The 12,724-nt window shown below is 40.1% G+C and overlaps 1 protein-coding gene across 4 annotated transcripts in view; it reads left to right on the top strand.

The window, feature by feature from the left end:
• Positions 1-12,724, top strand: part of macf1b (microtubule actin crosslinking factor 1b) — a 43,212-nt gene that overhangs the window by 10,321 nt on the left and 20,167 nt on the right. The window contains exons 1-8 of one of the 4 annotated variants that reach the window (XM_077575822.1): positions 5,047-5,663; positions 8,448-9,139; positions 9,336-9,392; positions 9,488-9,658; positions 10,249-10,415; positions 10,502-10,661; positions 10,753-10,837; positions 12,086-12,330. In XM_077575822.1, the coding sequence (XP_077431948.1) occupies positions 8,528-9,139; positions 9,336-9,392; positions 9,488-9,658; positions 10,249-10,415; positions 10,502-10,661; positions 10,753-10,837; positions 12,086-12,330 (1,497 nt within the window). In that variant the 5' untranslated portion in view covers positions 5,047-5,663; positions 8,448-8,527. Of the gene's footprint in view, positions 1-5,046; positions 5,664-8,447; positions 9,140-9,335; positions 9,393-9,487; positions 9,659-10,248; positions 10,416-10,501; positions 10,662-10,752; positions 10,838-12,085; positions 12,331-12,724 lie in introns of those variants that run through there. The other 3 variants (XM_077575823.1, XM_077575821.1, XM_077575824.1) reach the window with 3 other exon arrangements.

The following is a 12,724-nucleotide window of genomic DNA, read 5'->3' as shown; positions in this document are numbered from 1 at the left end:
CCAAAATGAGTTTCATTCCGCAGGATGTCCAGGCTCACCCTTAGAGATAGGGTGAAAAACTTGGTCATCCGGGAGGGAGAGTCGAGCTGCTACTCCTCCGTGTGGGCATCTGGTTAGGATGCCTCCTGGACACCTCCCTGGGGAGGTCTTCTGGGCATGTCCCACCGGCGGGAGGCCCCAGGGACGACCCAGGACCTATGTCTCTCTGCTGGCCTGGGAACGCCTTGGGATCCCGCTGGAGGAGCTGGTTGAAGTGGCTGGGGTGAGGGAAGTCTGAGCTTCCCTCCTAAACCTGCTGCCCTCGCGATCCGGCTAAGCGGTAGTAAATAGGAGGATGGATGGATTTTGGTTTCACCAACATCTGTGCAAAGGGGTTTAATCCGGCCCAGATGATGCTCTTGTAAAGTAAAATAAAATGAGTAATGTCGGACCAATTAATCTGACGGCCAAAATCAAAACATATATATTTGTAATTTCACAAGCAATCGTCAGATGAGCAATGCAAATTGTACATGGAATTGACCTGGATGTCATTATTTTACACGCAACCTAAAGTTACGGTTTGTTGAAAAAACAATGTAAAATAAAAACATAGACCAACAAAAATCAAACATAAACATGCTGAATGTGACACATATTCACCAACTGGTAATACAAACACATGTGACATGGATTAACGTCCTATAACTTTATCAACTGCGCCACGCAATGTATTCCGGGAACAATACTATACAGTATATGTAAAACAGGTAGGTATAGCATGCCCGGAACTCATACGGGTAAAGTGTTGCCGTGTTACTTTTGCATTCATGTTGTTTTTGGTACAATATATTTACAGTTGAGCCACACAATTTAGCGAAGATGTGTGTTTAACTGATGCCAATTGTTTTTAACAGGGTTCTCGCGGGGTCTAAAAAAAGTCTTAAAAAGTCTAAAATTCAGAAACTTACATTTTAGGCCTTAAATGTCTTCATCCCATGTCTAAATTTGATTTACCCAAGTCTTAAATTCTTATACCCGCTCCGTCCATTCCGAGAACAAAAAAATAGTCTGTTTTTTTCTCCTGTCTCCGTGCTGGAAAACGTCCTCACCAAAACCAAAGGGGTGTATTTGAGGGGATGCGTTTGTATTGTAGTCAATGCAGTTTGGGCGGGTGGGTAGTTCGTAGCAGTTAGCATAGCAACTAGCCTGTTGTGTTCGGACCATGGCAGATAAAAGCCTTCGATCGCCGCAAATAGTTTTAAATCGGGTGGGGGTCGCTGTCTTTGCCTGTAGCGGACATTGAGTTTGATGACCTGTGCAGCATTCTCAGCAATTAGACTTATATTTGTGTTCATTCATTTTATTAACAGCTTCAATTTGAAGTTAGCGCATGATCTGCGCAGCTCTCTTCTTTGGCTATAGTACGTCATTATGTGGGTGCCACCAATTGTTCAGACGGAGACACTACAGTTTGTGTGGAAACCGGTCAAATGGGAACTACTTTAGCTACTTTCACACTTTTGTATATTGAATTTTAATTAATTGCACTTGCCTTGAAAAAAACTTGTACAACCACATATTTCAAATGTGACTTTTATGGCCACTAGATATTTTACTTTTATTTTATTTACGTATTTAGTTTTTAAAATTCATTTTATTGTGTATTGTACAGGGTGTCTGGACACCTGTAAAAAAATAAAATAAAAAAATAAATAAAAAAAGCCATAGAAATGTTATCAATGTAATTAATTAATGTATAATATACAAAGTTTTAGAGTTATGTTTTACTAATTGTGAATTACTTTTTCTCTTATTAGGAATGACTACATTATGTATTCTCTTTTTCTCTCTCTCTTATTATTACAGCTATCTTTTTTTTGTTTTGCTGAGTGATGTCGTGCTTGCGGTGATGAAGTGACGAGTTCCGGTGATGTGCTGTGTTGTCATCATCCTCGAAAACAGAATGTTTGTTCAATCACTGACATTGCATCATCAAAAAAAGAAAGCGATTTTCAACACTCGAGATTTGTTGAATCATTTGTAAAAAAAATAATAATAATAATAATAATAATACACATGTGGGGACAATTAATAGTATTGATTTTAGATTTTTTTTTTAAATTGACCAAATTCTGATTGAGGTATTGGCCCAAGGCTACCGATATATAGGGCCAATGCTGGTTCTGGCGGGGCCACCACCCAAAAAGGCTTAACGTAGACCCTGCATTAGCTAAAGTATTATAGCACAGTGTCGGCCACTTGATTGCAATGTTAAAACTTTTTTTTTTTTTCTGGGAAGAGTTTTGCCGTAGTGGTTGTGATAAGTGAAGCAAAGCAAAGCCCCTCTCTCCGGTGTGTGCAAATGAAGCGCCCGTGTACTCTCCGGCAGTGAAAGGCGAGTAAAACGAGGCGATACACTCCCTTTGCTTTTAATGTGAATGTAACATTACAATTAGGCGAATCAGTGTGTCCACTAACGCCTACCGTACCTTTCAAGTTTTCGTTTCCACCAAGTTTATGCAGTTAGTCAGAATGGGTCAGTTTAACAAGAATTGGCTTGATTTCCAGCTGGTTGGAAGAGGTAGAAGGCGATAGGTACTCGTTGCAAAGTATGCAAAAAAATATATAAAGTTGGGACCTCTGGGCGTGAAGGCCCTCGAGTCACACGCGAAAGCCGGAAAGCGACTTGAAGTTGGTCTAAAATGTTTCACATAATGGTCTAAAAAGGTCTAAAAAAGGTCTAACATTTAACTTACTGATTCCTGCAAAAACCCTATTTTAAGTTATATACCATGATTTTACCGGTCCGGCCCACTTGGTAATATATTTTCCTCCATGTGGCCCCTGAGCTAAAGAGTTTGACAGTTGTGTTCTAAACAGAACAGAAAGGCCACCATTTTTATTTTTATTTTGAAATTTGGGGCCATTTTTGACTTTTAAAGGTCATATTTTCACTAACTCCTCCTACAAAATGTATTCGATCTTTTTCAAACTTTGGGTGTTTCATCTAAAGATGTTTATGGTAAAAAAAAGTATAGAAGGCTTTTTATTATTTTGCACGCTGTTGCAATGGCGATGCGCTGTTTGCAATGAAAAATGAAGCTGTTTTTGAGGGTCTAAGACTCTAAACTAGGGGTGCGCAAACTTGGTCCTCACAGGCCAGAGTCCTTCAGGTTTTGGAGGTTTCCCTCTTCCAACACAAGCTGATTCTAATCAACAGGATCATTATCAGGCATATGCAGAGCTTGCTAATGAGCTGATCATATACCGCTTCTCTTTATAGCTGCTAGCAGCTCTAGTTCAAATATTTGTTTTTCTTTTTATTCTTTGATTTATATACGAACGCAGACCTACAGTTTGTTCATGGCAGGGATTTCATTAAAAAGGTAAATACATGAAATCACCAAGTGACCCAAAGAAACAGTTATATACATCTTTTGCAGCCAAACTTTACGTGGCATCTCATTTGCGACTCCCTGTATAATGTATAGGGTGGTATATTGTGTGTTTGAGGCACTCTTCTTCAGCTCTAACCAGGGGGTGAATAACATCACGCCACAGGTTTTTGCTTTTCGTTTTTAAGACAAAAGGTTTTGTTTACCTTGACTAGTTTCGGCGTCGGTTTGCCGATTTGAAGACAAGATGAACCTTTTTAACCATCACTCCACAGGGTTCATTCATTTCATTTCTGTCTCACTGACCCTTATTTACAGTTCTTTTTCCCCCCACTTCAGTATTTTTGTTCTGTATCTATTCCAAAGTATATAAACAAGAAAAGTAATTAGATTTTATAAATAAATTACATTAGCTATACAGTTATAAATTCCATTAAAGTCCCTTTATTAAAATAAGTTGACATTAACATTAACGGTTGACATTAATAGTTAACATTTTAACTAGGGGTGTGTCTCGATCCAATATTGATATTCGGTCTGATATCAGCCAAAGAAAAAAATATTATTGGATTATATCGGTCTACATCCAAAATCTGTGAAATTAGTACTCGGATAGAAGCAGTTCTATGTACCCCAAAAGTTTGGTATAAATGGATTATATTTTCTCATACCTAATGTTGCTGTTGCTGACTATTGTTCTTTGTTTGAATAGTATGACTTGATCAAGTCCCTTCTAACATTTTATGCTAAAAAATAAGTAAAAGCATGTGTCATTCCTACTAATATCGCATGTATCCGCATGCGTGTCTGTTAATTGGAATGACTAAGTAGGATAGAGTGGGCGTGTGTTAGTTGGATCTGTTGATTTGGTTCATTATTTGGCTGGCTGGAGAAACACAGAGGCAACAAAATAAAGAGGGCACAATTTAGGGCATACAAACTTCTGGGAAGTGACTAATTTGTACGCTTCTTGTGTGCTTATGCGTACTTGCTTAGAACTCAGTTCCATACTTTTAACAGTAAGAATGTTAGTATTTTGTTTATACTTGAAATGCCCTGTGATTTACTTACAGTATCCAATTGTGTTTATGTGAATTGTTGCAGTAAACTTGGATTTGTAGTTCCCAGAAAAATATTGTTGCATTTTGTAACGAGACATGATATCATTTCACAACTTCCTTTTCTTTTCAAGGTCGAAAGCAAAGAAAATTCTTATCACGTTGGTATCTATGTTGTGTTCTTTGTTTCTGAGCAAGGATTACAATGGCTGCAAGCAAGATGAAAAGTAATCTGAGATGTTTTACAGTAAGTAGTTGCTTTCCTTGCTCTTGAGACTGCTGAACTGACTCTGAATGGAGAATGAGCAATGCAAGGGGGTTGGGATGTTGTATGAGTGGGTGGGTATCAGAGTGGGTGTGGGTCTCTGCTTTTGTTGCCTGCACTTCTCTCCCTCGCCACCAAAAGGGGGAATGGGCTGAGGCAGCTGTCACTTAACATGTGAATGTTTCGAGGGCGGCCCGGGGGCCTTTAGAAAACTCTTCTTTTTCTTGCCCCCCACCCACTCAAGACCCAGCGGCGTGGAATTTTTAAGCCGCATTCAGATCCAGAGGATGGGCTTTATCGGGTGAAAAGAGGGAGGGTGTGAGGGGAGAACCGGTGAAAAGGTAGAAAGGGGGACTTTGCCATCCAGCTGCCTGGTACAGGACCAACCTGAGCAGCATCATAGCTGGTGAGAATGACATCATCTCCTTGTTAAATGGATCTGTCAGAGTCTGACCTCCATGGATAAGCTGCTCTTGGCGGGGAACTGTGGGAGTTCAACTGAGTCGTTGGAATACATTGTCTCCATCTAGGCGCACTATCCCATCAGCGACGTTAACAAGGAAGGAATTCCTCTATCACAGCTCCCACAACAAAGAAGAAAGGGAGAAGAGCAGAGCCGGTGGGAGGAGAAGTGAGCTGAGGGGAGGGGTGCACTGTGAGGGGAAAGGAGGAGGACATTGTTTCCCTGTGACTGTGGGCAACGGAAAAGCATGAGTTATCAGGACATGTGCGTGGTTGTGTTTAGAAAGTGTGTTTGTAGGTGAGCATGGGTAAATGAGTTGACGTGATTGAGAACATTCAAGAGAGCATGGATGTGTTTCTGTGCACAGTTTTCAGTTTGGGATGTTGGAACTGGGAGGCCACTCAAAGGATGCTCAGACAAAGCTTTTTTTCTTTCCTGTTTGAATGCTGAATGGGGACTGGCTGGATTCCTTTACTCATGCTGTTGGTCCCTGGCATAGGGTAAGTGTAGTTCACGTAATCTCAACAGACCAAAACTCCCAGAATTAAACTCAAATTTGTGTTTGGATGTTGCTGGCCAGTGCTTGAAATAGGAATCCACATCATGAAAAAGCACTTGGGTGACTTGATGTTTTGGATATACTTAAATAAATAGCAATTACTTCGAACAGGCATTGCAAAATCCCAGCCCCCTAAAAACATTTTTTACATGGACCTTAATCAGTCCTTATTAACTTTTGAATGTTGTTGATCCATTTGGGAACTGTTCTATGAATAACTATGGACTTATTTTGTTATATGAGTCCCGGGGGTTAATGCATTGCTCCTATATGCGCGTTCAGGGACCACTACAATGATTACTATTTTTAACACCTCACTTAACGGAGAGTGTCAAAACAACATAGTGCTCTAATGTGATTGATGAATATTACCCTGCTGCTAATTAAAAATCCCATATATATATATATATATATATATATGGAGTGATTAATAGCTTAAAATGAGTGCATTCATTTGCCAGACACAGAGTCGGCTGGTTAAGTGATGCGCTGGTTTGGTCATCACAAAATGAATGTAATGGATCAGTAGCACTCTGGCTGCTAGACCACAGTTAGTTGCATATCAGATGCAGGGGCAAGGGATTTTAAGGGTGCTTTGATTATAATGTAAGTCAGGACAATGAAAGGAAACATTATTTATTATTTTATATAACGTAACCTCACAAGTTACAAACCTAAAAATAATAATAATAATAATGTCTGGTGCTACTAAAGTGTATAAAGTGACTAACTAACACATAAGAAAATATGGAATGTTTAAAAGCACCGTTTTTGGCAGTACAATGCCAAAGCTATTTATGTAAGAACTTGTGAAATGATTTTGGTTATGATAAAGAAAACCTTTGGAAAATGTCTCGATCAGCTCTTAAATTCAGCTCTTATGAGCTGTTTTTGTCTTTGATATATATGTATAAACTAATTTAGAAAATGAGCAGGAAACTGAATAAACAAGGGTGGTCTCTTAATTTTTGTCCATGGCTCTATATTGATGAATCTACTTATGTACTGTAGCTTAATGAATGGTTTTGTAAGATCACTGTGGAGCCAAACCAGTAATTTATCAAATGGCTACATGTGGTAATAAAATGACACACCCTTTCTCTTGAATTGTAAACCTATGTGGACATGGCCGCAGATACTCTGTGCCCCACTAAGACTCACTGGTGGGCAGTGATGTGAGCTAACTGGGTAATCATTGATCGAGATGCTGGGGCTTTGTCTGGGACCACTCTCTGATTTGACTTAGTACTCCCCTGTGGATTTCTTGACAGCATCAGCTGCCTGGTGGGACATACAGTACATGATTGGTGATTACTAATGCACATGAAGGCATCATATTTAGACTCTCATTTCGTTAAAAGCCATCTCCTCTAGAATGTCAGTGGTTTCAATTTTTTGAGGAAAATGAAATTCAAATTCAATGTCGTAAGTAATGATTCCTCATTTTCCATGGCTACAGACTCTTTGCATCCCAAAAGTAATTAAAAACATTTCATACACAGTTAATTCTGTAGCGTAAATTTGACTCTATTTAGATAGGGACCAAATAGACTCAGTTTTAGAGTAGGCTAAGATTTACACTAGGAGGAGAGTAAAATAAAGAATTGAAAAAAAAAATACAAAATAAAAGTCACTTTAGGGTTGAGGAACGAACTCGAGACATTCGGCTTAGGAGAAAGCCACACTACCACCTGAGCTTTCCCCCTCCTACTGTTTACTTATCTCCAAGAGACCAAATACATCGTTTTTGGTCTCTTGGAGTTAGGAAGATTCCAGCTGACATGAGTGATATATTAACACACAGCAGGATCTGTGTGGCTCAGGGAGTAGATCGGCTGTCTCCCAAGCTGAAGGTCGTGAGTTTGTTCCTCCACCATTGAGTGACTTTTATTTACTTTTTCCCCAATACTTTATTTTACTCTCTTCCAAGTGTAAATATTACTCTAATACTGAGTTTATTTGGTCCCACTCTAAATAGAGTGATATTTACTCTACAGAATTTACTGTGTATCTACTAAAAGTATGAACTACAGCCTGCCAAACATTTAGTTTTCACTTTTATTTGATTAGCCAACCATCTATTTGTCTATTTGTTGATGCAGTTACCATGTTGCAGATCCACTTTGGTCAGCAAGCATGAATTAAGGTGACCTTGAGAGTTCTGAATTGGGATAATAGAGGGAGGACACTATTGCACCAGGGACCTCTCCTGTGATCACCTGATGGGCTCACCTTAGCTCCTCTAGCCTAGCTCAACATAATTGCATTCACCCTTAAACCACTGTTTAAAACAATGAAGGCACGGCACTGGGGAGGAATCAAACAGCAGTGTTTTTTATGGTCCTCTGGGGTCAAAAATATGTTGATGGCGTTAAGAATGGTGAGACAATTTTAACAGAAAAGGTCCCTTTGACTTGGTTGAGTGAATAGAGTTGGATCATTGCCACTGATTCTTCATGCTGACAGGGGGATCCTTTACAAGCCTGTCACATAGATTTGTAAAACCAGAATATTTTAGCTATGGGAATGAGCATGTGTGTATGTGGCCTAAATGAAAACAAAGGCACAGCAAAAATCAGAGCCAAGTGTCTTGCTAGGGTTACCTCGAGCCAAGAGGGGAGTGATGTACATTAGAGTGCTAGTTTCATTTTAGCTGTGAAATGTTGTGCTGTTAAAAAATTAGTATTTTATATTTTTGCATGATGATTCATTTGTCTTATTTTAGGTAGCTAAAGGAGATTCCACATGCATGGCTGAGGGCTCTTACCTCAGTTATTACCTCATTAGCCTCTGGGCTGAAGGATTATGGGTAACCTCGTAAGCCGGCCCAGCTGCCTGGGCCAAAAGTCAAAGCATGTACGATCGGATGAGAACTACCTGAAGGAGTGCTATCAACGGCCAAAAGAGTGGCAGCCTCCTCAGCATGGGCAGGATAAGAACAAGGACAGTGTGGCGGAGACAGAAAAGGAGACACAAGAACTTCATCACAAAAGAGAAGGAGCTTATACACCAGTTTCTGACAAACCTCTCCACAGCTCCCCAGCCTCCACAATCAGGAGTACCAGTACTTTGGATAATGCCTGGCAGAGGACCCCCTCTCCTCTAAAAACATCGCGCAATGGGACACTGACAAGAAGAACCATGCCCACGGAGTTTTCAAGATCTCCATTGGCTTATCCTGACAAAACTGCTACAGAGAGAAGGACTAGTTTTCAGAGGAGAGACTCTCGAGAAGGCAGCCCCTGGTCCTGGAAGACCGTGGCATCACGAGAAGTGACGGAAGTGACAGAGGTGACAGAAACTGTCGTGACTGAGATTGTGGAGGTCACAGAGTATCCTACAGGAGATAAGGGAGGGGAACCTATAATCACAAGAACTGTTCGAGTCCTGAATGGAGTTGCGCAGGAACTTGCTGAGGTTGATACAAAAAAAACTTTTAACCCTATCAAATCACATCATTCCATCCATTTCATCCCTTTGTGTGTAAAGTAACATTCTGTTTTTTTTGTTTGTTTGCTCTTAATGAGTGTTTTTGTTCTGACCTTCAGAAACTGCATATAACTACAAGAACATTCATTTTAAAAAGAATGATGCAATCTTGTCTACTTCACAGCTCCAAAGTGATGGGCACTCAAGCTCAGATCAAGATTCCTGTGTGGATAAATGGAAGGTATGTTTTATCCCCAACCCTGTTACAGTTTCACAGTTATAAAACGGATCACATTTTCCCTTCCATTTTCCATTTGCCTTTCCATCTTTCTAAAGGAAACCAAGTCTACATTGGCTCTGCCAAACATATCTACCAATTCTGAGACTTTCCGTCAAAGTCTGGAAGCCTTGCTGACATGGGTGTGTGAAATAGAGGAGCTCACAGCAAATCAGAAGCCTCCATCTTCAGAGGTCAAAGTAGTAAAAGCACAGCTTCAAGAACAAAGGGTTTGTTTCTTATCACCTCATTTCACACCCCATTATCATATTAAATTGCCTGCAGTAGGGAAATGCACCAAAATAGTTATGTTACAGAGGACAGAGAAGGTGGAGCAAGGTGAGAACCCTTTTAAAAATGCTCTGTTCAGGGGTGAGTGGGCAAAGTTTGTGTCCACAATGACCTCTTGTATGCTTGGCTTGCCCTTTCCTTGGGGAAAGAACAAACAGACAGATTTCTCACCTTTCCACTATAACCTCAGCTATTGTGAGCTCTTCCAATGAGGTGGAACCAGCCTGGCAATAAACAATAGCGTCTTGACACATGAGAAGGCCACACTGATGAAAAGGTACCAAGTTGTAAGAACCAAACAAGAACAGTCTTATGAACATGAATCAAACTAATCAGAAGCATATGCCCAAAGCAGGTTTGCTAACATGATCGTCAGAAGTCAATATCTATATAAATAAATGTTGACAATAAAGTTTCCATATTTACCTTTGTCATGTGAATGCCTATGAGCCTAATATTGTTGACACAAGTCGTGATGCTTTTTGATATAGTCATAAATCATCAACTGAACGGAATCTGTATTTTTTAGCTCCTGCAGCGCCTCCTAACAGACCGACGGAAAAGTATGCATACTATGATGTTAGAGGGTCCTCGGCTAGTGGAGGCCCACCCGGGAGAGATGGGGGAGCAGGCTAGGGTCAAGATCTCTGCTCTCAAACAGAAGTGGGAGTCCATACAATGGCAGGCAGATCAAAGGTCAACCAGTTTCACAGACAATGTCACACTTCAACACACACACTTTGACGCATCTTATTTAATGTTTAACTATATTTTTTTTAAAGGAGGGACAGTCTGGAGTGCATTCTACCTAGGGCCCAACTCTTCCAGGAAGGTGTAGACAATCTGCAGCAGTGGCTCATATCTGTTGAGCAAGCCCTTGCTGAACTACGTAATGCTGAAAGAGTGATGCTGCATCTTTCAGAAGCAACAGAGAAGGCTAAGGTTGGAAGTGTAGCCCTATTCTACATTTTTTTTTTTTGGTTTGTTTGTTTCTTGGAGAAGTAGAACTTAACATACAGTAATTTCTTTTCAGACCATCACTGATGAAATTCAGGCTAAAACTACTGAGCTTGCAAAAGTTCAAAAAGCAGGTCATGAACTCATGGAATTGATATCAGGTAATAATAATACACACCCACCCAAATCATAAGGATTTGTTGATGATTTCAGAACAAAAGGTTACAGTAAACTCTTGTTTTTGTTTTACATTCCAAAAACAACAATTAATTAAAATCTGCAAACGATGCATGCCACTCCGTTTTATGCCACCCCTGTAGTCAAATTACACATTGTAGACAGTGAAGCTGCTCAATGCAGGACATTTCGAATACACGCTCCTTCTTCACGTACACAGTGCGCGCATGACATTCGCAGACAGAGGGTGGAATATTTGAACCCAAATCCTGTGTGAAAACGACTAGCCAGAGGCTTGCAGGAATACCCATTGTGAACAGCTAAGGTGTTTAATCTACTAATAGAGATCCTGACGTTGACGTCACGTGTCCCAAAATGGCCGTAAGCGCAGCAATTTTGGCAGCATAGAAAACTCGCCTGCCACTCTGAGTAAACGGCAAATGACGGCAATGATGCTAATTGATACCACCCACAAAATATGGAGGAAATAATCAGTTTCATTCATTTGTGCTGCTACGGTTTAATAGATATTACACAGTTGAATTTAATAACTAATCAACACCATAAAGAATACTTTTTACGGTATAAATGACGGTGGTCGATTTAGCAGCATTTTGAGCACACTTAAATGTATGATTTACTTGTATGATCAGATTTGAAAGCACTTACCGGCAGTAGCAGTGTCGCCAAGTTTCAAAAAAAAAAAGCCCTCCTGACACTTCATCGGCATGTATATCATGTCATTTTCATCAAAGTCACTGTCAATGCTCTTGGGTGGAAAGTTGTCATATACAGTAAATGCTAGTATTAACACTCCCCGCCATTGTCGCCCATTAACCCTGCACCAATACTTTCCTGCTGCAGGGGGCCTTGTTCAGAAAAATAGTCACGTGACGTCAGGATCTCTATTAGAAAAAGTTTGAGTCATAAATGGTCAAATAAAATGGCTATTATAAAGATAACTTTGGAAAAATTTCTACATTCAGCAGCCTTAATACATATTGTAACTAATTTAAAAGTCAGCATACTTTCTAGTGGCGATATGAAACTTGAATGAAGATTATAGTGATGAACAAAGTTTAATGAATAAATGCCGCCGGCCCCGGTCACTACCAAAGGAACGGAATTAATTTATTTCTTGTAATATCAGTCAGAGCTGCCGCATTGATTATCTCACTTGAACATTCCAAACTATTGTATTTTTCTTATTATCAGCATGACTGTAATTTCAGAGGAAGAACAACACCAGGTGCAAGAGAAATTAGATGGACTTCGTATCCGATGCTCAGTGTTAAATCTGAGTAGTCTGGATGTCCTCCAAAGGCTGGGGCAGGCTCTGGAAGCCTCAAGTCGCTGTACATCCAGCCAGGAGGACCTCCACCTGTGGCTGGGCCGCATTGAGAGAGAACTCTTGGGTGCAGCAGGGGCACAGACACATGCTGGAGATGCAGTGCTATGTGCAGCTGAAAGACAACGAGTAAGATCAAAGATTAAAATGTTGCTCTGTTTGACTTTGGCTTTGTTACCAAGCTTGTCAGACATACGGTTGTTATTAAAGCCCATCATTTACATAAAACATTTTCCAATTTAGCACAGTAATCAAGATGGAATCATGTTTATTGCTGCACTTCACATTTAACTAATTTGCTTCTAAAAACGTATAAATATGTTCTATTTTAAATGTTTGAAATGTCCTAATGACGTATCTATACGTTTAAAAAATGATAATTATGCTAGAGCATACAGAAGGCTTTGATGCAGCCCTCTCAACTGCAAAGAACGGTCGAAGAAATGGTAGTTATTACACAAACGGCCAGCAGGTGGCAGCAGAGCAAAAGAGATGAACGAGGGCCATGTCGAAAAAAAATCTC

This window comes from Vanacampus margaritifer, chromosome 9, assembly GCF_051991255.1.
Source record: "Vanacampus margaritifer isolate UIUO_Vmar chromosome 9, RoL_Vmar_1.0, whole genome shotgun sequence".
Lineage (NCBI taxonomy): Eukaryota > Metazoa > Chordata > Actinopteri > Syngnathiformes > Syngnathidae > Vanacampus > Vanacampus margaritifer.
The sequence above is the reverse complement of the archived record's forward strand: the minus strand, read 5'-3'. Positions and strand labels throughout refer to the sequence as shown.